Source organism: Alosa pseudoharengus, unplaced genomic scaffold (genome assembly GCF_046254945.1).
Source record: "Alosa pseudoharengus isolate Yale_2024_CS ecotype anadromous, Long Island Sound unplaced genomic scaffold, YU_APseudo_1.1 YU_APseudo_1.1_scf_6, whole genome shotgun sequence".
In the NCBI taxonomy this organism is placed as follows: domain Eukaryota; kingdom Metazoa; phylum Chordata; class Actinopteri; order Clupeiformes; family Clupeidae; genus Alosa; species Alosa pseudoharengus.
In genome coordinates, this window is record NW_027468848.1 from 11,813,029 (window position 1) to 11,837,092 (window position 24,064).

Sequence of the window (24,064 nt, forward strand, 5' to 3'; positions counted from 1 at the left end):
GCAGGCTGGGTTGGTTGGTTGTTATGGGTCTATAGGCTGGGTTGGTTGGTTGTTATGGGTCTATAGGCTGGGTTGGTTGGTGGTGTTATGGGTCTATAGGCTGGGTTGGTTGGTTGTTATGGGTCTACAGGCTGGGTTGGTTGGTTGTTATGGCTCTATAGGCTGGGTTGGTTGGTTGTTATGGGTCTACAGGCTGGGTTGGTTGGTTGTTATGGGAGTACAGGCTGGGTTGGTTGATTGTTATGGGAGTACAGGCTGGGTTGGTTGGTTGTTATGAGAGTACAGGCTGGGTTGGTTGGTTGTTATGGGAGTACAGGCTGGGTTGGTTGGTTGTTATGGGTCTATAGGCTGGGTTGGTTGGTGGTATTATGGGTCTATAGGCTGGGTTGGCTGTAGGCTGGGTTGGCTGGTGGTGTTATGGGCCTATAGGCTGGGTTGGCTGGTGGTGTTATGGGTCTATAGGCTGGGTTGGCTGGTGGTGTTATGGGACTTTGTGTTGTGTTGGGTGTCAGTGATTAAGAGGCACTTCCTACTTCCGCAGGCCTGCTCTACTGGCATCAGCAGAAAACTTCACAGTTCTAATCAAGAACAACATCCGATTTCCAGCCTTTAACTACATAAGGTAACTGGGTACACCTAAACTTTTAACCTCATAGTACTGAAGTGAAGTGCTGTTACTCATAACCTTCTTCAACAACTCTTTCACCAGAAGGAATATCCTACCGGAAATGACCGATACTTACCTGAAGAAGTGCATCTTTAACCGACGAAGCCATCCCTACTGCCCCATATTCCGCTTGGGGGACATAGTGACTGAAGCAAAAGAGAAATTCACTGAGATCGCAGTCGAGGTACCAATTTACTTTCTTCTCACAATTGCTAAAACACATGTTTTGAAACCTGCCACCCTTTTCTCAAAACTATAAACACAAATCCAAAATCTCAAACTACATTCACAAAACCTTTGGCAACCTGGTTTTGTGAGTGTAGTTTGACATTTGGGATTTGTGTTAACAGTTTTGAGAAAAGGGTGGAAGGTTTTTTTCTGTTTTTTTTTTAAATGTGTTTTAGCAATTGAGAAAAACTGAGAAAAATTTTGCTCTTTATTCAATTTGAACCTTTATGTCTCAAGACACTGGAGAGTGAAGTGCTCGATGTTTTCCAGTGACATTATTCACTAGATGACACCACTAGTGCTAGATGTTTTCCAGTGACATTATTCACTAGATGACACTACAGTGCTATATGTTTTCCAGTGACATTATTCACTAGATGGCACTAGTGCTCGATGTTTTCCAGTGACATTATTAACTAGATGACACCACAGTGCTCCACAAGAGGGTTAGAGTCCATGGGCAGAAAACTGCTTAATGCCCGTCCTACATTAGGGGGCACTATCACGAAGGAACATGCCCCCTGAGGGCCACAAACTGTTCCATCAGTATCAGCCATGTGGGGGTACAATCATGGTTATGGTTAAGAAATTTAGCGGATGCTTTTGTCCAAAGCGACTTACAAAATAAATGAATACAATAGTGAAAAATTATACCACAGAACAGTAACATACAATCATACCGAGTGTCATGCCACAGAAAGAACAGAAGAAAAGAGACAGCAACAACAACAACAACACATTGCATTTATAGAGCCTCAAAGCTGCATTTATAGAGCCTCAAAGCTGTATTTATAGAGCCTCAAAGTGCTTCACAGTGAAGGGAGTCCGTCACTAACCACCACCACCAATGTGTAGCACCCACCTGGCAGCCATTACTGTATGTGCCAGAATGCTCACCGCACACCAGCTTGAGGTGGAGAGTGAGGGACAATCACTATGACCAAGCTGCACTACAGTGTTGCTCATAATGAACAGGTAATAGTTTTTATCAGTAGGGCGCAAATACTTTTGTTCAATTTGGATTTGCATGTACAGTTGTGTGGTTAGACTGGCCTGCTAGTGGCTTGGCGCTGTGCCCAGTCTGCTGCCTGTGGGGCTCTGTGTTCGCAGGGTGGTGTGATTGGGGTTCAGATCAACTGGGACTGCGACCTGAACCGATTCTCCCACCGGTGTTTGCCCGGCTACTCCTTCCGACGCCTGGACGAGAAGGAGAGCAATCGAACCCTGTACCCAGGCCTGAACTTTAGGCAGGTGCTTCAAATATGGGAAATTCAAAAATGGGAAATTGTGAGTGTTACAGATCTATGTTTAATAGAGCAACAATAATTTGACCAGGTTTGCAAGGTACTACACAGAGAATGGCATTGAGTACCGGACTTTGTATAAAGCCTTTGGGATCCGGTTTGATGTCATGGTGTTTGGCAAGGTGAGATCTGTGAAAATATTTGATGTTCTTCCATCATAACTGAATCAGTAGCCATGGCAACCAGTGACTGATCTAGTTCTGTGCTTTTGATAGGCTGGGAAGTTCAGTATAATACAGCTTATCATCTATATTGGATCAACTCTATCATACTATGCATTGGTAGGTAGATTTGATTATTACTCAGTATAACTATTAACTAAATTAAATTCTGCTCACTGATGGGTTGGGTTTTGTCTATGTGTTTGTGCCGTACAGTATGTATGTACTGGGTGTGTTTGTATTGTATGTATGTGACTGTCTGTGTTTGTGCTGCAAGTATGTGACTGGGTGTGTTTGTATCGTATGTATGTGACTGTCTGTGTTTGTGCCATGTGTATGTGAGTGTCTGTGTTTGTGCCATGTGTATGTTACTGTCTGTGTTTGTGCCATCTGTATGTAACTAGGTGTGTTTTTGTTGCAAGTATGTGACTGACTATTACTGTGTGTGTTTGTGTCATTTGTAGTGACTGGGTGTGTTTGTGCTGCATGTATGTGACTTACGGCTCCCACACACAGCTGCGTGCATCGCGTTGCTGGAGACGCATCCCATTCACTTTACATGGGCTCACGTGATCCGTTGCCGAACTGAATTGTGGGTCCGTTGCGTCGCGTTTCTCCCGCCGCTCGCGTTGAGGAGTTCAGCTGTTGCTGCACCGACAGACGGCACCAGCCAATCAAGCCAATCTACGAACGGCACCAACCAATCACATTACGGTTTTACTTCAAGTCATTTGCATAGCTACCGTCGGGAACACCCACTGGCATGCGTTGACGGAACGCAGCTGTGTGTGGGAGCCGTGAGGGTGCCCACACACGCTTGCGCTGAATGCAGTGCCGGAGACGCATGTCGTCCACTTTACATGAGCTTACGTCATCCCGTTGGCAAAGTGAATTGTGGTTCCGATGCGTTGCTTTGCTCCCGTCACCATAGGCGTGCATACATAGACACTAGGTGGTGCTAAAGCACTAGGAAGTTTGCCCTTTATCAACGAAAATGCCCTTTTGAAACTTTTTTTTTTTTTTTTTTTTAATTATTAATATTATTAAGATTTTACTGAGGTCGGTTTTGAAATGATCTTTTGAAAACCTGAGCCATTAAAAATGACTGAAACAATGCCCCGAAATGAGCCACCTCCTTGCGCACACCCGACCAGCCTATCTCTCTTCCTTTGTCACGTGAACTCGGGTGGTCGAGTTCTACGCTGTAGCCCAAGTCAATGACAGATAACGTGAGGACGCCCACATAGGCTACAAATAATTTCGGTAGAGTTTGCAATTGCAAATCTATGTGTTAAGACGAACGTTTTCTGTTGTATAGGTTTTGTTAGGCAACATAAATTAACACATTTTGGTCTCTTTATTGTCTTAATTGTATATTGATTTACTAATTGCAGTAAATCAATAAAGTCAAATTTCATTCAACATGTGCGTGTAATTTTTTTTTTATACGTTACTGCATGCCGGCGGGTTTTCCCGACGGAAGGGGGTGTGTACTATGGTGCATGCCTTAAAGCATAACCATAATTTGATTGGCTGGTTCCTTGCGTTGCTGTCTGTTGGTGCAGCAAAAGTTTCTCAACTTGTTGATGAAGGTGACGGGCAGTGGCGTGCACAGACATTAGTGCACCATAGTACACACCCCCTTCCGTCGGGAAAACCCGCCGGCATGCAGTAACGAAACGCAAGCGTGTGAATCTACTGTAGGGTGAGTTTGTTTGTGCTGCATGTATGTGACTGCGTGTGTTTGTGCCGTATGTATGTGACTGCGTGTGTTTGTGCTGCATGTATGTGACTGGTTGTTACCGGTTGTGTTTGTGCCGTATGTATGTGACTGGTTGTTACCGGTTGTGTTTGTGTCGTATGTATTTGACTGGTTGTTACCGGTTGTGTTTTCCCCAGACGACTGTATTCCTAGACTGGCTCATCGGGACCAGATGCTACTCCAGAGAGGCCAGAAAGTACTCAGAGAGGAAGTTTGAGTCAGTTCAGGATCAACAGGAGGTGAAAGATATTACAAACGCACAAACACACAGACGTTCACACACTCTTACACAGGGCTCGGAATTAGCACCTGCCAAGCACCAAAGGCGAGTATATGTTTGTATTGGCGGCTAAATTATGGCTACTGCGCCACTTTGGCATGTGGAATAAGGCTGCTTATCAACTGCGAGAATAGGCTACTTCTGTCTGTCACGTTAAAATGGTTTGCCATATGTTTGCCCTATAGAGCTCAACAGTCGCGCCCACCTCCGATTCAGCAACTAAGAATCCCATTCATTTTCTCCATTGAGAACTGGATTATATAAAATCGTGTAAGCGTCCACAATATAATCAAAACCAGCTACGGCATGATTAAGCGATTGTATATGCTCATATAGACGGCAAAAGTTAATGGGGCATCAATTTTGTTTTGTTTTGTTTTATTCGAGATTTCACGCAGAAGTATTACACTACCCAAAATCCACACAAACTTGAACTAGAACTTGAGCTTTTCAGATGTTGCATAGAAACATAGCCTATTACTTGCTTACTTTCACTTTCACTGATAGCGAACAAACTACTCACGCAATGATATGAACGACATGATTCATAGCTCAAAACCCGTTGCCACTATCATATTTTTGCAGTGGTCATTATACTGTAGCAAAGATCCTTGATTTTTGACCAAGATAGAGCAACGTAATTCGTTCACTCTCGTTCAATTATTGGACCTCCGAAGATTGGGAAGGCCCTTTTAAAAGGAACTTGGAGCGGACCTTTTGAACTTCTGAAAAGCTGTTAATAGGCTAATGATAGGCTACTTTCAAAATTTTTATGAAAAGCATTGTTTAGTTTTGGCCGTTAAAAAATATGTCTGGCCGGTAATTGTTTTCATCTACCTGCAACATTAGGACAAAAAGTTTATTTTGACCCCTGCTCACACACAGACACAATCCGTACACACAGGCATACACACACTCACTCAGTCACACACACCCCATACACACACGCGCACACATAACGCATATACACACATACACACACACTCACATACACACACACACACACACACACAGACACACCCAACACACATGCCATACACACACACGCACACATAACGTATATACACACACACATACACACACGCACGCACACAGACACACACACACATCCCATACAAACAGGCGTACTCTCTCACTCACACACACACACAGAGGCATAGATACACCCAATAGACACACACGTAGACACCCAATACACACAGGCGTATGCACTCACTCTCACATACACATACTGTCTCTCACACTCCCATTTGCATGGTGGCTATGTAGTAGTGGGTTGTAAATGTACTCTGGCTGCTGAACAATGGCTCCATGTCTTCCCACAGTGTTTGCTCTGCATCTCGTTTGTGGATGAGGACAAAGTACGGTTGGTGAAGAGGTCCAAAAAGAAGAGTTTGCAGGCAGTAAAACCCATCTCATTTCACCCGCGGAAGGTATAAACTAAATTTATGACGGTGGGGAGTAAAAAGATACGACTGTAATATGTTCCTGACTAGCTGTGGTTGTTGTCGTTCACAGGATGACTCCACATGCTTCAGGGCCTTGGTCAGTGTGCTGCAGCCTGCAGCTAGACCAGACCTGGCTGCCCAGAACGGGCCGGCAGAGCCCAAAGCCGAGGCTGAGGGGGACGGGGGGCAGAGCGTGGGCACTCCGCTGGTGGAGGTACACCAGGGCAGCCGCCCCCCGTGGTGCCAGTGTGGCTGCTGCCCCCCGTCGTGCCAGCTGGAGGAGCAGCTGTGCTGCAGACGGGAGCCGGGGCGCTGCCTCACCTCCTCCCCCCTCTTTCCCGCCCTGGTGCTGAGGCGCTCCACCCTGGAGACCCTGCTGCTCTACCAGAGCCCCCTGGCGGAGCTGCACGAGGAGGCCCACCTGCGCCGCGGGGCCTGTGCCCAGTTCATCAGCTGGCGCTTTGGAGGAGCTCTGCCCCAGGACGCCATGCCAGTCATGCCTCGCTGCTGCGTGGCCAGGGTCAGAGCGGAGTTCCCCAGCCCGGACGGCCGCTACGAGGGCCTCACGCTCAGCCGTCCCCTCAAACCCGTAAATGGTTAGCACTAGAAGGGCACAAGATGGTGCTCAGGTTGCACTAACCTCACTTGCCTTGATAAAGTTAAAGCAGACATAGAATGGAAAAAACGCCTTTGTTGAATAAGGAAACACAGTTTCCTCCTTCATATGCAAATCTCAGACTTTGAAATGACCCAAATCATTAATCTGAATTAATCAATCTGAACAAAGACAAAGTGTGATGCCGAGCACAAACTGTGTTCACTGTGGGTGTGTGTGCGTGTGTGCGTGCGTGCGTGTGTGAGTGCCCCAGAGTTTTCCTGTTGAACTTTTAAGGCCAAAGTATACTTCTGCAGAGTCTGTGCATGGTGTACTGTAGGTATGAGGTATATTTTCATCAACATTAAAAAAAAATATTCTTTTAGCAGACACTTTGATACAAAGGGACAAATTTGAATGTGAGTAAATTGTTCTCTGGGATTAGACCTACAGGAGTCTGACTGATAAAACTTTATTTTAGTCTTTTAGAGAAGTTCCATTTCATGCTTCGGCAAACTATAGCTTATTTGATTACCAGCAACGATATATTAGACTAGGTAGCAACTGCTATTTGTTTTTAAAGAATATATTTATTCGTTTTCACGTTCACAACAAATAAAAGATGGATCCATTGTGAAATCCACTGAAGAAATCAAATCAACAAAAAAAACACACTTCAATCAAATACACCAAAAACACAACACATTGGCTCAGTTACTACATACAGCAGCAAAAGTTATAAAAGTAATGTGCAATCAGCTCTCCCTTATCAGGACCTTTCAGAGAATCTCAGTAACATAATGGCAGAGATAGCAGGCTCCAAATAGGGCTCATAAACTTGACTTAGCACTCTGGGCCAGCCTTAACATTTGGCACTCTTTGCCAGCCTTAAAGGGACACCAGGCAACGTTTTCGTGTTAATTAATCATCTTCGTAAGTCGGTATATGGTTAAATGACTCATTACAGGGCGAATGAAGACTCTCTCGCCTGCCCCTACTGCCTGTAAGAAGAATATCCCACTTGCAAGTTCGGTGTATCCTACCTGCCGACCGAAGCAGGATCAGTTTACATCCTGCATACAGCACAGAGGCAGGCTAACGAAACGCTAGCAATTGTTGCAAACGTGTGTAAAATGGCAGAGCCAGCGAAGAAGCAGCGAAAACCCTTGACGGAAGATGCAAAGAAAAGGAAAAGAGCTTCAGACCGAGGGAGGGGGAGTTTCGTAGAGATCAAGCTTGCCTGGTGTCCCTTTAACACTTGGTTAGTAACTGCTATTTTGATAGAGAAGTGAACCGGCTATGAAAACGTAGTGATTACTGTAGGCTTTGCATGCTGCTGATATTGTTCCATAGACAGCTGGCGTACGACAAGGCGGCCTCTGCAGAAGTACATGAGACACTGAATGAATGGGAAGGTGTTTGACCATATCTTACCCAACATTACTGGCATACATTTACAGTTAACTCTCCCATATATATGCTACTGGGTGGAGTCAAAGTACCGCATGTGACTGAATTAAAAAATATTTTATACATTTATATGGCCTTGTGCAGTACACCAATAATAAAGTGGCCTTACTTTACAGCAACAAGTTTCTAAAATGATCTGCTAGTGTAATGAGGACCGGTGAGGGGTGTTCAGAAAATGCATGTTTTGAACCCAGTATGGATCCTGTTGGATTGTATAAAGTTCAACTTTAGATTAAAATCGGTAAGAAAGTATAACTCCGGAGCATATTGAATATTTGTTGATTTTTAATCATATCTAAGTGACACTCATCCACTGACTTGCATTGTATTTAATAGAGTGTGGTTATGGTGAGCAACACTGTGTGCTTGACTTCCTGTTAGATAAAACAAAGACGACAGTACTGCAATGACCCAAAAGTTTCCTTTTGGTAGATGGTTTTGTTTCTACCTGCTGGGGAGTTTTACTGAGTTATCACTGAAATGATCAACAAGGCACATTACATTACTGATCATTATATAAGTTAGTTGTGTTGCTACTTTCCCTTACCTGTGCATTGTGTGCATTTAATTATATTAATTGTTTATTCTCTTAATGACACACAATAGTATTTTTTGACAATTGCCTACTTACCTTGTGAATGCCATTCACCATGCTGCCTTATATGTGTTAGATTACTGGATCAGTCCATTCATTGAATTCCCATGTTGACTCAGTGAAACAGTCCTTTTTCATCTTTTGTATTATGTTGTATATTTGGAATACTTATGTTTTGTAATGTTTGTTTCTAATTTTATTCTATTTTCATTAAAACCTGGAGCTTGGAGGCTATAACCTCACTTTATCTGACTGTGTTTTGTTGAAAGGAGATAAGCTGGCTGTCCTGTTAGATCTAACAAAGACAACAGTACTGCAATGACCCAAAAGTTTCCTTTTGGTAGATGGTTTTGTTTCTACCTGCTGGGGAGTTATCACTGAAAGTCCTTAGGGTCAATACCAGGAGACAGTGTCCCTTTAATCTGTAATTGTAACACATCTTCTCTAAGTAAACACACCATGCAAATTATCTGCTGCATTGGGGCATCAGTCTAACTGTCGTTTTACTAAGAGGTGTTAGTGGTGCGATCATGGCAGCACACTGTTGGAGCAGGTTTCTCCACTGCTTTTTTGACTATGAAACACCCAAAACTATTGTTATCTACAACAAGGGAATAGGGTCAATCTTCAGATTTATCCAGTTTCTGATCATTGCTTATGTAATTGGGTAAGTTTTTTGCAACTTCAACTAGAATTTGATGCAGTGTGAAAATGTGACAACATAATACTCTCTGTAGTAAGGTAGAAGTGTGACAAAATTGTATTCCTTTATACATTTTCATCATCTTGTATTAGTTTTTGTCATTTTGTCTTAAGTTATAGTTAATAGTTGTGTAATTGTTAAGTGCTAATTGTAATGAATGGTGAAATTAAAGCAGGGTTGAGTTTGCCATTTTGAAAGGGTGCAGGATACAACAGTGCAAATCTGCAAAGGGATCCGTACACAACGACACACCACACAACAAAAAATGTAGATCCTTATCAGCAGGGTGTTTGGGTTCCTTCCTGCCAGGTATGTGTGTTTGGTGCAGAAAGGTTACCAGGAAACGGATGCCGTCATCAGCTCTGCGACCACTAAAGTGAAGGGCTACGCGGCCACCAACACCTCTGCCCTGGGCCTCCACGTCTGGGATGTGACTGAGTACGTCATCCCTCCTCAGGTACACCTTCACCTCCACCGCCTCATCCTAACAATAGAACACTCTTAAAACAAATGTGTTAACAACACAAAACTGTGTTGTCCCTATCTGGACATAGAGATGTGTTAAAAACAACACAAGTTGTGTTATTTCCAACACATTTGTTTTAAGAGTGTACTCCTACGCTATGTCTTCTCTAAGATCTACTTTTCATTAATACATTGCTTCTGTTGAAAGGGGGATGATTCTTTCTTTGTGCTCACCAACATCATTGCTACTCCAGGCCAAATTCAACGGGCTTGTCCTGAGGTAATGTGTGTTTAAGTCAGCAATGAAATTTCACCTGAACTTAAGCCACTTCCTAAAACTTCCATTTTAGACTGTAGGATTGTTTTGAACAGTTTTATAGTAAGGATTATCTTCACTGCATGTAAGTTCTAAATAGACATGCTCATATGACAGACAGGGACAGTAAACAGGGTTCTGCTGAGCATGTAAGAGGGCCTGTGGTGATCCTTTTCTCTTCTTTCTGTGGCGTTTAGGTTCCACACCCCTCATCTGTCTGTGAGTCTGATGACGACTGCTCTGAAGGCCGCAGTCCTCTCCAAGGCAATGGTAGTAATAGATTCTGCTCTGTATAGACTGACTGCTACATGCATGTTCTGTGTTTATTGTCATAATTATGTATGTGTTTAAGTGCCGTTCCCATTATTTAACTTTTGTTGATAGTGACTACAGAAAACAAAGCATTGAATGGGTTGGGATGTCAGATACTTTTGTGCATAGATAAGGAATGGGCCTCCAAAATGGCCCTGACTGCATAGGGGCAGGTCTGTAATACAGATCCTGCCTGATCTCTAACAGTGCCTACACATGCTTGCGTTGAATGCAGTTCTGGAGACGCATCTTGTTCACTTTACATGGGTTCACGTCATCTGTTGCCGAATTGTATTGTGGTTCCGTTCCATTGCTTTTCTCCTGTTGCCTCCGTCAAAAAGTTGAGAAATGTTCAACTTTTGCTGCACCAACGGACAGCAACGCAAGGCACCAGCCAAACAAATTTTGGTTATGCTTCAAGGTATAGACAGGTCTAGAGGTCCTCCCAGTTCCCGAACAGCACAGCAGCAGGTCTGTAGAAGCGAGCCTCCCTGATCTTTAACAGCGCAGCAGCAGGTCTGTAGTAGTGAGCCTCGTTGACCCCATCTCCTGTGTAGGCGTTCAGACTGGCCGGTGTGTGAACTACTCCGCCTCGGTGAAGACGTGCCAGGTGCTCGCCTGGTGCCCCCACGAGGACGACTCTAACTTGCCAAAGTAGGACTGCTCCCTCCATACATTACACCACCTTTAAAAAAATAACACAAAACTAAACAAATAAAATAATCTGTGAGCTTTCTACCTGTGCTGAGCTAATTAGAAAGTGTGTGTGTGTGTGTGTGTGTGTGTGTGTGTGTGTGTGTGTGTGTGTGTGTGTGTGTGTGCGTGCGTGCGTGCGTGTGTGTGTGTGTGTGTTCAGACCTGCATTGCTGTTGAAAGCGGAGAATTTCACAGTGATGATTAAGAACAGCGTGCGTTACCCCAAATTTGGGTTCAGCAAGTGAGTTCACCCTCCGTTATTCACAAATTCCCAATATGCATAGTGCTGAGACATGTATGAGACATTATGCTACACAATCTTTACCAGAGTTTAGTTCTTTATTTAAGATCATCAAATGTTGCTTCACACAAATAATAAAGATCACCAAAGAAAACCAGGAAGCTGCATATAATTGATTAATATGTAAATATTACCAGTATTTATATTGAAGAATCACAAATTACTAATATTTTCAATATAACCACATTTATAAAGTGCCCTAATCATTGTCATATGTTTAACCAATTTTCCTTCACTCAGGAAAAACATCTTGGCCAACGTCAGCAAAGGGTACCTCAAGACCTGCAGATACCACTGCTCCACGGACCCTCACTGTCCCATCTTCAGGCTGGGGGATATGGTCCACGAGGCGGGTGCAGACTTTCCCACCATGGCAGAACAAGTCAGATTATCACCTTTTTTTTTACATATGATTTATTTGTGAAATGTTCAATTTAGAAAACATTTAAGGCCTCTCAAAAATATAGGAAATTAATTTGGCAAAATGAGGCACTACTAACACATAAACATTTACCCACCCAATTGGCAATACAAACGTACACATATTCTTGCGCACACACAAGCACTCACACTCTCTCAGCTCTCTCTCTTCACTGTTTGAATCAGTGCCTGGATATATATAAGTTAGCTCACTTTGTATTGTAAAACGACCTGACGAGCGCAGATAGAAGATGAGTGTCCCTATCTGTCATATGAGCATGTCTATAATGCTCTTGAATTACATGTAAAAAGAAAAAGTTTGTGGCTTGATGGTCTTTTGGGCCCATACCGTCGACTTCAAGGCAGCGTTGCCACCATCAACTTCAAGGCACCTAACCCTAACCTTAACCCTAACCATAACCCTTGACTAACCCTACCCTTGCGCCCTCCAGGCAGCGCTGCCTTGAAGTCGACGGTGGGGGCCCAAAAGGCTATGGATCATGTTTGTCGGCAGATAGTTTTTTTTTACTGTTTTGGATAGGGGAATTTGGAGTAAAATGTTGAGCCATTCTGTGGCGATGAGCCAAGGAGTTCTCAGGGTTTAGGATTAAACTCTTAGCCTTTAAAGGTTGTGACTGCAGTAGTTGGTACGAGGACCAGTGATCAGTAGGATGTTCTTAATGGGTTTTCATCCTTCCTTTGGTTGTTTCCCATGGTGAAGGGTGGCGTCATGGGCATTCTGATTGACTGGAGCTGTGACCTGGACTGGCCAGAGAAAGATTGTGTTCCCAAATACAGCTTCGTCAGGATGGACAAAAGCACCCACAACACAGCCCCTGGCTTCAACTTCAGGTGAAAGACAAGATGTCTGTGTGGTACAAAGCACGCCAGTTCTCCTTGTCTATGTGACTAACTGCCAGGATCCGCAATGCCCAGCAGATGTAGTTTAGAACTGCAGAAATAGCACAGCTCAATAAATCTCTGACATCTGCCTACAAAAACAGCTGACATCCTTGCCCATTTAAGGCATTAGTCAGGTGGCCAATTCTGAAAAGGGCTTCTGTTAAGACTTTTGCGGACATGTTTTGGTACAAGCTGTCACCCTATTTTTTTAGGTAGAAGACACCCATAGGTAAGATATTAGGGTGGTTGTCAAGCTGATTTTTTTTTGTGTGACTTGTACAAGCAATTTCAGGCCAATTTTTTGATTTCCTGCTCAACACGACATGCCAACAATAAATGTTGAATATCTCCACAACCACAAGGACCATATACATAAAAAAGGTATCAAATGAAAGCTAATACTCACGGGCTGTCTGCAGAAGTGTCATTCATTGACATTAATTGTACAATGTAAGAGACAACAGAACTAGAACATGAAAAACCCTTCTCCGCCTAAAGAGAACCAGTGTTCAAAGTGAACATCAGCTTGGAAACATAACATAGTATCCCAAAATCTCTTTCAATAAGTACCCCTATCTATGGGAATTGAGTCAAGCCAAGTGTAAAGCTTGTAGGGAGAGACAGTGCAATGCTGTCCAAGTTAAAATTCTTTAATGTCAAGGCGGAAATGTAGAACTGTAGATGGTGGTCTATGGTGCTATTTGACTTCATTAATGTACCAGGTTGTAACCCAAATTATATTTAATTGACATATCACTACAGTTATTAATTCCATCCTGACATAACTGCTCTCTCACTACTTTAGGGTTAGTAACTAGTTAGTAGTAATAACTATATAATAGTCATATGGCAAAGGTATGTTTTTCCCCATCCAAGCAGTGACACTCAGGTAGGCAGCCAACAGAAGGCACCCAGGGACCATCCATGTCCATGTGCTCAATCTGAGTCCTGGTCAGGGACACAAAAGAAGAGTTTACTGTTTTGATAATGAATACCTTCCCAATACAAAATATGCATGCATGCATCCAAGGGCATAATATAAATCTAATCTACAAAACAGGAAAACAATATGATGCCAAATAATCTGAAACAATATAGTTGCATATAATGTGGCAAAACTCAATAATAATGATGTGAGTACCTGATTATTCTTGCACCAAGCTGCACAGGCACACCCACATGCCCCACTACAAAACATTCCACTCTTTTGACATCAACACTACCTGGTACTGCACTGACCTCCACTTTCCTTGCATCCACATATCGTCAGCTCCAAGCACCGGGCCAGTACAGGTTATTTGAATAAAAGCTGGAGGACAAGCATTCCATCCTTTATGTGCCAACCACAACTGTTTGGTGAGGGCAACTGTGGATGGGTCACTAATGACTGTTTCCAAACCTTTGTTTGATAATGGGCCCTCATGAGGTGCAGAGACAAGGCATCCTGAGTAGGGGTCTACCAATATGCATATTTTAAGGCCGATACCAATATCGAGATCTATGATTTAGCATGGCGGATAACTGATATTTGGGCCGATATTCATTGATCTGTTGCAATAACAAAATGACATACTGAATTTGATTTGAATACTTCTATGAGAAAACAGGACGAAACATGGAGTTAAAGATGGTTTATTGAGTAAATGTTTATCCTTTTACACCTTAAATTTTCTAAAAGTAGGCTACAAATACAAACAGGCTCATACGGGTTACTCCAGGCTCCACACTGACTGGCGGCAGAGAAGAGGCATGCATTGTCTGGGAAACACGCACAACATGCAAACCTTGAATGGATATGGTGTGCAGAGGATAGACATCCACAACCAATGGATATGAGAGGCTCATCATTCAGTGCAGACACAGATGTACTGTTGTTGTATCTTGTGTTTGCAACCTGCTGAGCCCAAAAATTTGAATGAAAGCAGGAACTGCCAAGAAACCACGCATTATAGTGCATGATAGTAAAATGAGATTCTGGATGGTTTGTTGGCACAGGAAAAAGGATGGCGTGGAAAGTGTTCCAGCAGTGCCTTCATCTTCTTCACAACTTTGGTGAGGATAAAGTACGAAGTCCAGCTATTCTATCCTCAACAGAACAGTTTGTCTGCAAACTGTATGATCCAAAAACAACGGTAAAATAAAGGTTAAAATAAAAATACAAAAAAATATATATGTATATATATATATATATATTATTATTTTTTTTTTTTTTTTTTCAAGTCAATTAAATATAATTTGTGTTACAACCTGGTACATTAATGAAGTCAAATAGCACCATAGACCAACATCTACAGTTCTACATTTCTGCCCTGACATTAAAGTATTATAACTTGTGCAGCATTGCACTGTCTCTCCCTACAAGCTTTACATTTGTCTTGACTCATTCCCATAGATAGGGGTACTGATTGATAGCGATTTTGGGATACTATGATATGTTTCCAAGCTGATATTCACTTTGAAAACTGTTTCTCTTTAGGCGGAGATTGTTTTTTTCGTGTTCTAGTTCTGTTGCCTCTTACACTGTTCATTCTGACAATTCAGCAGGCATCCAATGAGTGTTGGCTTTCATTTCATACCATTTATATGTATATGGTCCTTGTGGTTGTGGAGATATTCAACATTTATTGTTGGCATGTCGTGTTGAGCAGGAAACCAAAACAAATGGCCTGAAATGACTTGTACAAGTCACACACACACAAAAAAAAATCAGCTTGACAACCACCCACCAACCTAATATCTTACCTATCGGTGCCTTCTAACTAAAAACATAGGGTGACAGCTTGCACAAAAACATGTCCGCAAAAGTCTTAACGGAAGCCCTTTTCAGAATTGGACCCCTGACTATAATCTGTTATGTTGTGTAATTGTGTGATTCACTCCTTTATAAAGTTTTGTTCAGACTGTTGACACCTGATGTGATCATCTTCTCTGGATCTGCTGCCTTGTGCGAAATCACAGCTGTGCTGAGCCCCTTGTGGTGTGATATTCTTGTGGTATTTATTGATGATTATCATGCTTCCATATAAATTGGATTATATTGCACATTGACAAAATTACAGTAGGTAACATGGAAGAAAATGGAAGCACTTTGGGAAAAAAATCCACTTTTACCACTTTTAAGAATATAGTGTTAAAATGGCCAAAAAAAATTCTAAGCTGACAACCTGGCTAGAACATATGTTGAGGGGTTAAATATTAATACTGGATAGGTTGTATGCTTGTACCAAAAAGTGTCCGACAAAGTTTTAATATCAGTTTTGGCCCCCTGACTACATTGAAATGTGGGGATTTTGAATAATCACGCCTGTCAAACTCTTGCGGTGACGACTCTTTCGTCGTCTTAATGTACCAAAGATCACAAAACCCACTCAAAGTCAGCTGGCAAAAGTGTGTAGGACAAAACGTCAGCATTTCACACTTCTTTGTCACTGCGAGAGTTATTATTATACAAAATCCCCATGTTATTTTCAGAAAAATTGCATGAACCCAGATCTCGCTATACTGTATATGGGCAAAGATCGCAGCTTTTTTGTAGGTGCATTTCAGTGTTTCATGTGATGTAGCCAACTGAATATTATTTGTGGTCTATTACTGTAATACTGCTCAAAAAATATTTCCTGTTCATCCCCACTGTAAAGTAAAGTAACTGAATTTGCTTTCTATTCTGAAAATATATTCTCAAAAAATGCTCTCTATTCTCAAACTTGCCTTTCTTTGACAGATTTGCAAAATACTCCAACAACGGAAGCATACAGTCCAGAACATTAATCAAAGGATTTGGAATACGTTTTGATGTGATTGTCTTTGGCACGGTGGGTACCTCCAGAACTGAGGCCATCATCTCTAACAACATGACATTCTCCCGCCCAACTAAATTCTAGCCACTCAAACTGCAACTGCATTTCTCCCCACAGGCTGGCAAATTCAGTATCGTGTTGACAGTCGTGAATCTCGGTGCAGCCTTGTCTTTCCTCAGTCTGGTAAGTAATATACAAGTGAATGGTCAGCAGTGAAAATCTCCAGAAGAAAAAAATAACTCCTGCACCCTCTCCAGGCAACTCCACTGGGCTGTACAGGGTTACTCTTGTGGGGCAGCCGTGGCCTACTGGTTAGCGCTTCGGACTTGTTACCGGAGGGTTGCCGATTCGAACCCCGACCAGTAGGCACGGCTGAAGTGCCCTTGAGCAAGGCACCTAACCCCTCATTGCTCCCTGAGCGCCGCTGTTGTTGCAGGCAGCTCACTGCGCTGGGATTAGTGTGTGCTTCACCTCACTGTGTGTTCACTGTGTGCTGAGTGTGTTTCACTAATTCACGGATTGGGATAAATGCAGAGACCAAATTTCCCTCACGGGATCAAAAGAGTATATAAACGTATATACTTATACTTATACTCATTCGCCTTATTTATGTGACTGCCATTGTGTAAACCAAAAGGAGGCTATGGGGTACAGTGACATCATTACAGTATTTAACAATTTTTTTAAACCTTCCACCCTTTTGTCAAAACTGTAAACACAAACCCCAAATCTCAAACTACATTCACAAAGCCTCTGACAACCTCTGCAAAACTGAACTATCGCCTCAAAACCTGTGCTCATAACCAATCGCCTCAAAACCTGTGCTCATAACCAAACACTGTCTTCAGATCAATCAGTAATTCATGCATTTGTTACATCCCGGTTAGATTATTGCAACTCCCTCTATCTTGGTCTCCCCCAGTCCCAACTTTCTCGTCTGCAATTGGTACAAAATGCAGCTGCTAGGATGCTTACTGGCACCAAGAAATACCAACACATCACCCCTGTTCTGGCCTCCTTACACTGGCTCCCCATTAGCTTTAGGGTCCACTTCAAAGTCCTTCTGATTGTTTATAAGGCACTACATGGGTTGGCTCCCTCATATATTTCAGACCTCCTCCATCTGCCTCCATCCCCTCTCAGCATCCAGGTCCCTTAGATCTGCCGACAAGGGTCTTCTCTCTGTGGCCCGCACCCGCCTCAAGCAAAGAGGCGATAGAGCTTTTGCGGTAGCAGCCCCACGTCTGTGGAATTGTCTGCCCCCAGATGTTAGACTGTCTCCCTCCATCACCAATTTTAAATCAAGACTAAAGACCCACCTTTACTCCTTGGCCTTCCCTGCTTCCTAGCTGTCCATCTCTCTCCTCTCTTCTTCATATTCAAGTGTCTTCTGTACTGTTGCTATTTATTTGTTTAGGGCTGTCTATTTGTCTATTGTATATCTGTATTTGTCGTGCTTCTCTCTGTGCTTGCCTTTTATATTTTGCTTGTTCTGATTTGCTTTTATTTTCTATTTTTTAGCCATATCCTCTGTGCAGCACTTCCACTGGTCAGTGGAAACTGTTTTAAATGTGCTCTATAAATTAAATTTACTTACTTACTTACTAAAACTCAACAATCCTTTCTAAAAAATGTAATTATTGCAACAAGACCACACACACATGCACTATTTGAATTACTCTTTAAAAGCAATATAAAACACTGCAGTGTTTGTGTTTGTATTTTTATTGTCATTTTCTCAGACTCAGTCTTCTGTGAAACTCAAAAGTAGAATTTCTGCAACTGACAAAGAACAAACATTCTTACAGATATAAAGAAAAATAAGATCACACTTATCAATGCAATACTATAACTGAATGTATTCTAAACAAATAAAAAATGTAGCATTGTGTCAAAACTTTACACACAAGCACACAAGACACAACACTGGAAAATAAACCATTCACATCTGTCGAATTGAAACTCTATCAAACTCTATCAAAACCTAACAGTCCTTTTCAAAATGTCAAAATGTCACTCTGATGACAAAATGTTACACACTTGCATCATATGAATACACTTTCAGATTAGCAGCAACACATTAGTGTACTTTATATAAAACACTGCAGTCTTCTGCATTTTCTCCACTGCATTTTCACTGCTTTTATTCAGTTTATCAGTTAACATTATGTGAAGCTCAATGTAACACTTTAGGTTTTTGTTATGTTTTTTTTTCCAACAAAGGTTTTGATAAAAAACAAAAATGAAAATACTGAAAGGTTACATCAACTCAATACTGTACATCACAGTACTATACTTTACAGCAGAGATTCCCAAACTGTGGTACGTGTACCACTGGTGGTACGCGAGATGAAAAGGACAATGTCGGAAAGGTGTTAAAAATGATTTTCAAAAAAATCTTAAGCCTGTGTTCTCTTTGTTCTTTGTGTTTCATAATGTTGTTCTCTGTTTTTTTAGTGTGAGAGCTCATAGACCAGTTGCACATTTTGATTTTGTTATTTGTTATCAGAGCCGGACAGTAACGGAGTACATTTACTTGAGTACAGTACTTGAGTACAATTTTGAGGGATCTGTACTTTACTTGAGTATCATTTTTGGGGAGTACTCATGACTTTACTCAAGTACATTTGAGAGGCAAATATTGTACTCTTTACTCCACTACATTTCTATCCATAACCGTGAGTACCCGTTACTACTTCTAAAAAAAAAGGAAAAGAGAAAAATCTCGGAAACCCTCAATTTCTTGTTTCCCTCTCAAACGTGATTGTGATTGTGCAGGCGCCACTGATTGGGACAGCCTATCAGCAATCACCTTCAGCTTTCCGCCAAAGTCAACTCCATGGTCAGATTTAGATAAGAGACGAAACCATGGACGAAACAATGGATGAAGACGCAGCAGTTCCATCCCGGGAATGTGCCAACCTGTGGCCCCACCTCGCCAGACTATTTCAATTTTCTGAACAAGTTAATGATAGTTTTCGCTTCAAGTGTTTCAATTACAAAATAGAATTTTGTATTTGAAATACGTATTTTAAATACATGTATTAGAAATACTGCCCATCCCTGGCAACATGGTAAAAAGATGAAAAGGACTTGATTTTAGAAGACACAAAAGGGCTTAGGGCGCTCAGGAGACTTCAGAATATTATGGGTCTTTGGGAGAAGGAATACATTCACAACTTATGCAACCCCTTCCTTGAGAACTTGATCTTCTATTGTCGCTATATTGATGATGTGTTTTTTTGCTTTAAAGGTACTGAACCCAGCCTCTTGGAGTTTCAAAAATATGTAAACTCTATTAATCCTAACATACGAATGACATTAGAATACAGCCAAAGAGAAATCTCATTTTTGGATCTATTAATTAGTAAAGAGGTAAATGGAGATTTGCACTCATCTATCTTCAGAAAAAGCACAGATCGCAACACTGTCCTGAGAGCTGACAGCTTTCATTCACCACATCTGATAAATAACATTCCCTATGGACAGTTCCTTCGTCTCAAGAGGATCTGTGACACACAAGATGACTTTCAATCTAAATCTGTGGAGATGACTAAACGTTTTGAGGAAAGGGGGTACAAGACAGAGGTTGTTCAACAGGCCCAAAGGAGGGCTAACCAAGGTAATAGGAGTGAACTACTCATTAAAAGACGGAAACCCAAGAGGAATCATCAAGTTTACTTTTCCACCAGATACAGCAAGGCAGCTTTGAAAATTAAAAACATAATAAAGAGCAATTGGGCCATACTTCAAAGCGACCCCTCATTGAAAGAGATATTCCTTGATCCTCCCTCATTTTGTTTTAGACGAGCACCCACATTAAGGGATAAATTAGTGAAGAGTCACCTTATAGTTGAAAAGAAAAAACACTGGCTACGTAAACTGAAAGGTAATCACAGATGTGAGAACTGTAACCATTGCGGTAATGTAGTAAAAACCGCTACTTTTGTGGATGTGTTTTCCAGTGCAAGCTTTACTGTTAATGCCTTTGCCAACTGTAACACTACCTTTGTAGTCTATAGACTCGAGTGTGAGTGTGGCTGCTTCTACATCGGCAGGACGAAAAGAAGGCTTAAGGACAGAGTTGCAGAACATAAGTACGCCATAAGGACAAGAAATCCTGCTTACCCCATGGCGGTCCATTACCAGCAGGCAGGTCATCCCTCTGCTTCCTCCCTCAAAGTGATGGTGATCGAGGTTGTCCCCAAACCCGTGAGAGGTGGAGATCATTTAAGGACCCTTCTCCAAAGAGAAACTTTCTGGATCAGCAAACTTAAGGCAACCTCTTTCCCTGGCCTTAATGAGGAATGTGATTTTTCCCCCTTTCTATGAAATATGGACATTTATTTCTCAACTGAAATCTATTTCTCTCTCTCTCTCATTCTCAAGAGTGAGATGTCTGTTTGTTATTATTTTGCTAATTAATTTGTTTTTTGTTTTTTTTTCAACCTACTTGTTGTTAGTCACATGGTGTGTGACAATGGGAAGGCTCCACCCACTGAACACCTAAGGGTGTCCATTTTAAGCTTTGTTGTACTTCCTGGTTCTATGCCCTGATGAAGGCCAATATGGCCGCAACGCGTAGGCCCATGTGCTTTTAACCAGTTCTTGCCATGTTGAATTAAAGGCTTTTTATACTTTTTCAACCTCAGAGTGCCTCTGCAAACTCTTTTTTCTTAGGACTTGATTTTACTTCCAATTCATTTTACATTCTCCAAGGTATTAACATTAAAATTTTTCATAACTCCATGTAGGACTTTTCTGTACATAAATGTAAGCACTGTGGCAGTAGTAATGCAATATTTAGAAAATGTAGGCTACTCTTGTACTCTTGATACTCAAGTACTTTTAAAAACAAGTACTTCAGTACTTTTACTTAAGTAGACATCTGACTGTTGTACTTTTACTTGTACTTGAGTAAAATTTAGCAAAGGGTATCTGTACTTTTACTCAAGTAATGAAGCTGTGTACTCTGTCCGCCTCTGTTTGTTATCATGTAGGGCGGCTAATTAAACATGATGCCTGGAATGTGTCAATAATGTGTTACGTTTTTATGTGTCGGATGGTGGGGGTACGCGAGCCAAGTCAGGATAGGTGGTGGTACGCGGGAGAAAAGGTTTGGGAACCACTGCTTTGCAGTACAGTATAGTAAATGCAGTAACGCAAAAATGAAACAAAAAATACACTACTGTAAAACAGGCTTAGATGTGGTGGACTCTCTGTCCAGCTTCCCTCATTGTCAGGCCATGATTTCAGAATCAGAATCAGTTTTTATTGGCCAAGTATACTTACATATACAAGGAATTTGACTTTGGTACATTCAACAAGACAAGTACACATGGAGTGGAGTGGATATAAAGTGCAGAAGTAATAGTGCAAATGTATGCATGTAATGTGTGCAAGATGCATATTGGGATAATAGTAATGTGAGGGATAAGTGGGTGAATGGCCAAAGAGGGGATGACCCCACTTTTTTATCCCCGATTTATCACATGATCCACCAAAGTCTATCTAATATCATCTGAAATATTGTTACATGCATAGCCTCTTCAACCACCTCCTACTCCTCTCTCTCTCTTTGTCTTCCTCTTCCTCTACCTCTTGCTCTCCCTGCCTCTATGCTTGCAAAGTTCTCAAAATGGCTCAACTGAGGCCTATTTGTGTCTGGTGTACCGTTTTGTAAGTATTTTCAAGTGTGTGTCTAAGTGTTTTCAATCACCCAATGTGTTTTGTGTTTTGAATAGATGTGTTGTCCCAATAATACCCCGAGATTTCATTTATGAACAAAGTGTCTTATGTATGAAATAGTGTGTAGTGTGCAGGAACAAGTGTGTTGCAGAAAGGAGCAAGTGTGTTGCAGAATTGCAACTAAAGTGCAAAGCAGCGCTTTTGTATAAGGTATGGATACACTGTGTTTAAGGTATAGTAACAAAAGCTTCAAGTTTTGTTACTTTGGTCAAAACGTGTTCAAGCAATGGGCAAAAACTGTAAGAGAAAAAAAACAATAACTGGAGAAATTGCTATTCAAAAAACCCCATATATTTTCTTTCTTGTATGTGTGTGTGCGTGTGTGTGTGTGTGTGTGTGTGTGGCGGGGGTGGGGCTGGGTAGTTATGGATCCTGCCTTCTGTCCAGATCTGGCCAAGTCCTCGTCGACATTGCGGGAGATGTTCTCTCAGGCTAGGAAATGGAGAAAACATCACCTTGTGTGCCATGTCCACCCTTGAGCTGACCCCACCTCAATGTCTCTGCATGCCTCTTCCATTGCCTGCAAAAGAGGCATGCAGGTATGTGGTTGGTGGTGGTCATATACTTCTCATTGGCCCACTGAAAATAATTATTCGATAGATTTTAGAAATGGGGAGTAGGGACAAATACATAACTGTACACGGTTACTCAATGTAAAAGTACACACTTGAACAGGTACACAATAACTTACCTGAAGTCTATTTGTGGTGCTAAGCCTCAGATTGATTGGTCTTCAGTTTTCTCTGTAAGTGTTTTAAGGTATGTGTGTGGGTTTTACCAATTACCAGATGTGCTTGCAGTTTGAATAGAAGTGTTTTCCCAATGATAACAGAGATTTCACTTTTGAACAAAGTGTCTAATATAAGAAATTGTGTGGAGTGTTTCGCAATAAGTGTGTTGCAGAATTGCAAACAATGTGCAAAGCAGAAAATGTGTTTAAGCTTTTTAGTGTGTAAGCAATGGGCAAAAAAATGGGTAACGTAATTTGTGCTTTCTTTGTGTTTACCATTATGCATCACATGTGCACAATGTGTTGCATGCAAACGTGTTTAGAGTTTTGCAAAGAGTCTACGAGATCTGCAAATTGTGTTTTATATGTGAAAACTAGTTAAGGTTTTGCCAAAAGGGTGATCGATTCAAGACATGTGTGCAGGCAACTGAGAATTTGGTTCAGAGAATGGATTGTGGAAAACTGTAATGCATTTTCGCCACCTACTGGCGAATGCATAGAACACAACAATCCTATGGTTTGTGTATACCTGTAGCCTACTAGCCTCCTTTTGGTTAAACATGGCTGCCACATGAATAAGGCAACTTCCTCTCCCTGGCTACAGCCCCAGCCACCCCTCTCCTCCCCATGTCTGCAGCTGAAGACAAGTTCATGATTGCCCTCCCATCTCCCTCCAGGTGGGTGCTGTCTGCGATTGGGTCCTGGTAACATGCACAGCCAAGAAGGACTTCTACGCCAAGCACAAAACTAGTTATCTCCCTGAGGAAGTGGTAAGTAGACAGTGGACAGAACAGGTCACATCTTCCTGTTAAATGGTGTTTTCAACAAAGCATGTTTTCAAACAATAGCCACTTCAACACAGCTGACGTTTCACTGGTATGAGCTGACTAAAGAGCCTTCCAGGAAGAGCCTGGCATATAGGCAATTAGATGCCCTCAAACTTCTGAACTATCAGCCATCACACTAAATAACACCACCACCCTTCTACTGATCTCCTTTTTCAGATTTCCATTGGGAAAACCTACGGGACTTCTTGAAGGTTGTTTCAACGTGAAACCTCTTCGGAACCACATGAGGCATGATTTGGTGAACTCAAAGCTGTAGAAGTTTGGTCCACAAAAGAAAAAGGACAAAAAATATCAGGTTGTAAAATATGAGAAGTC

General features: G+C 41.8%; 2 protein-coding genes across 3 annotated transcripts in view; both read left to right on the forward strand.

Moving 5' to 3' along the window:
* Nucleotides 1-24,064, forward strand: part of LOC143106578 (P2X purinoceptor 4-like) — a 43,220-nt gene that overhangs the window by 4,729 nt on the left and 14,427 nt on the right. The window contains exons 6-13 of one of the 2 annotated variants that reach the window (XM_076270907.1): nt 542-622; nt 710-851; nt 2,006-2,142; nt 2,231-2,321; nt 2,415-2,480; nt 4,260-4,361; nt 5,728-5,835; nt 5,921-6,479. In XM_076270907.1, the coding sequence (XP_076127022.1) occupies nt 542-622; nt 710-851; nt 2,006-2,142; nt 2,231-2,321; nt 2,415-2,480; nt 4,260-4,361; nt 5,728-5,835; nt 5,921-6,451 (1,258 nt within the window). In that variant the 3' untranslated portion in view covers nt 6,452-6,479. Of the gene's footprint in view, nt 1-541; nt 623-709; nt 852-2,005; nt 2,183-2,230; nt 2,322-2,414; nt 2,481-4,259; nt 4,362-5,727; nt 5,836-5,920; nt 6,480-24,064 lie in introns of both variants that reach the window. The other variant, XM_076270908.1, reaches the window with a different exon arrangement.
* On the forward strand, nt 9,041-23,997 carry LOC143106788 (P2X purinoceptor 4a-like). Its single transcript, XM_076271265.1, has 12 exons — nt 9,041-9,177; nt 9,523-9,670; nt 9,887-9,958; nt 10,192-10,264; nt 10,864-10,960; nt 11,163-11,243; nt 11,544-11,685; nt 12,445-12,575; nt 16,348-16,438; nt 16,541-16,606; nt 23,579-23,671; nt 23,906-23,997. The coding sequence occupies exons 1-12, from the start codon at nt 9,041-9,043 to the stop codon at nt 23,936-23,938; spliced, it is 1,164 nt and encodes a 387-aa protein (XP_076127380.1). The 3' UTR covers nt 23,939-23,997.

Excerpts from the sequence above, each read along its gene's own strand:
- LOC143106788 (XM_076271265.1), top strand. The coding sequence starts at position 9,041 with ATGGCAGCACACTGTTGGAGCAGGTTTCTCCACTGCTTTTTTGACTAT. Across the intron at positions 16,439-16,540 it reads ATGTGATTGTCTTTGGCACG|GCTGGCAAATTCAGTATCGT; the intron begins GTGGGTACCTCC and ends TTCTCCCCACAG. Across the intron at positions 16,607-23,578 it reads CCTTGTCTTTCCTCAGTCTG|GTGGGTGCTGTCTGCGATTG; the intron begins GTAAGTAATATA and ends ATCTCCCTCCAG.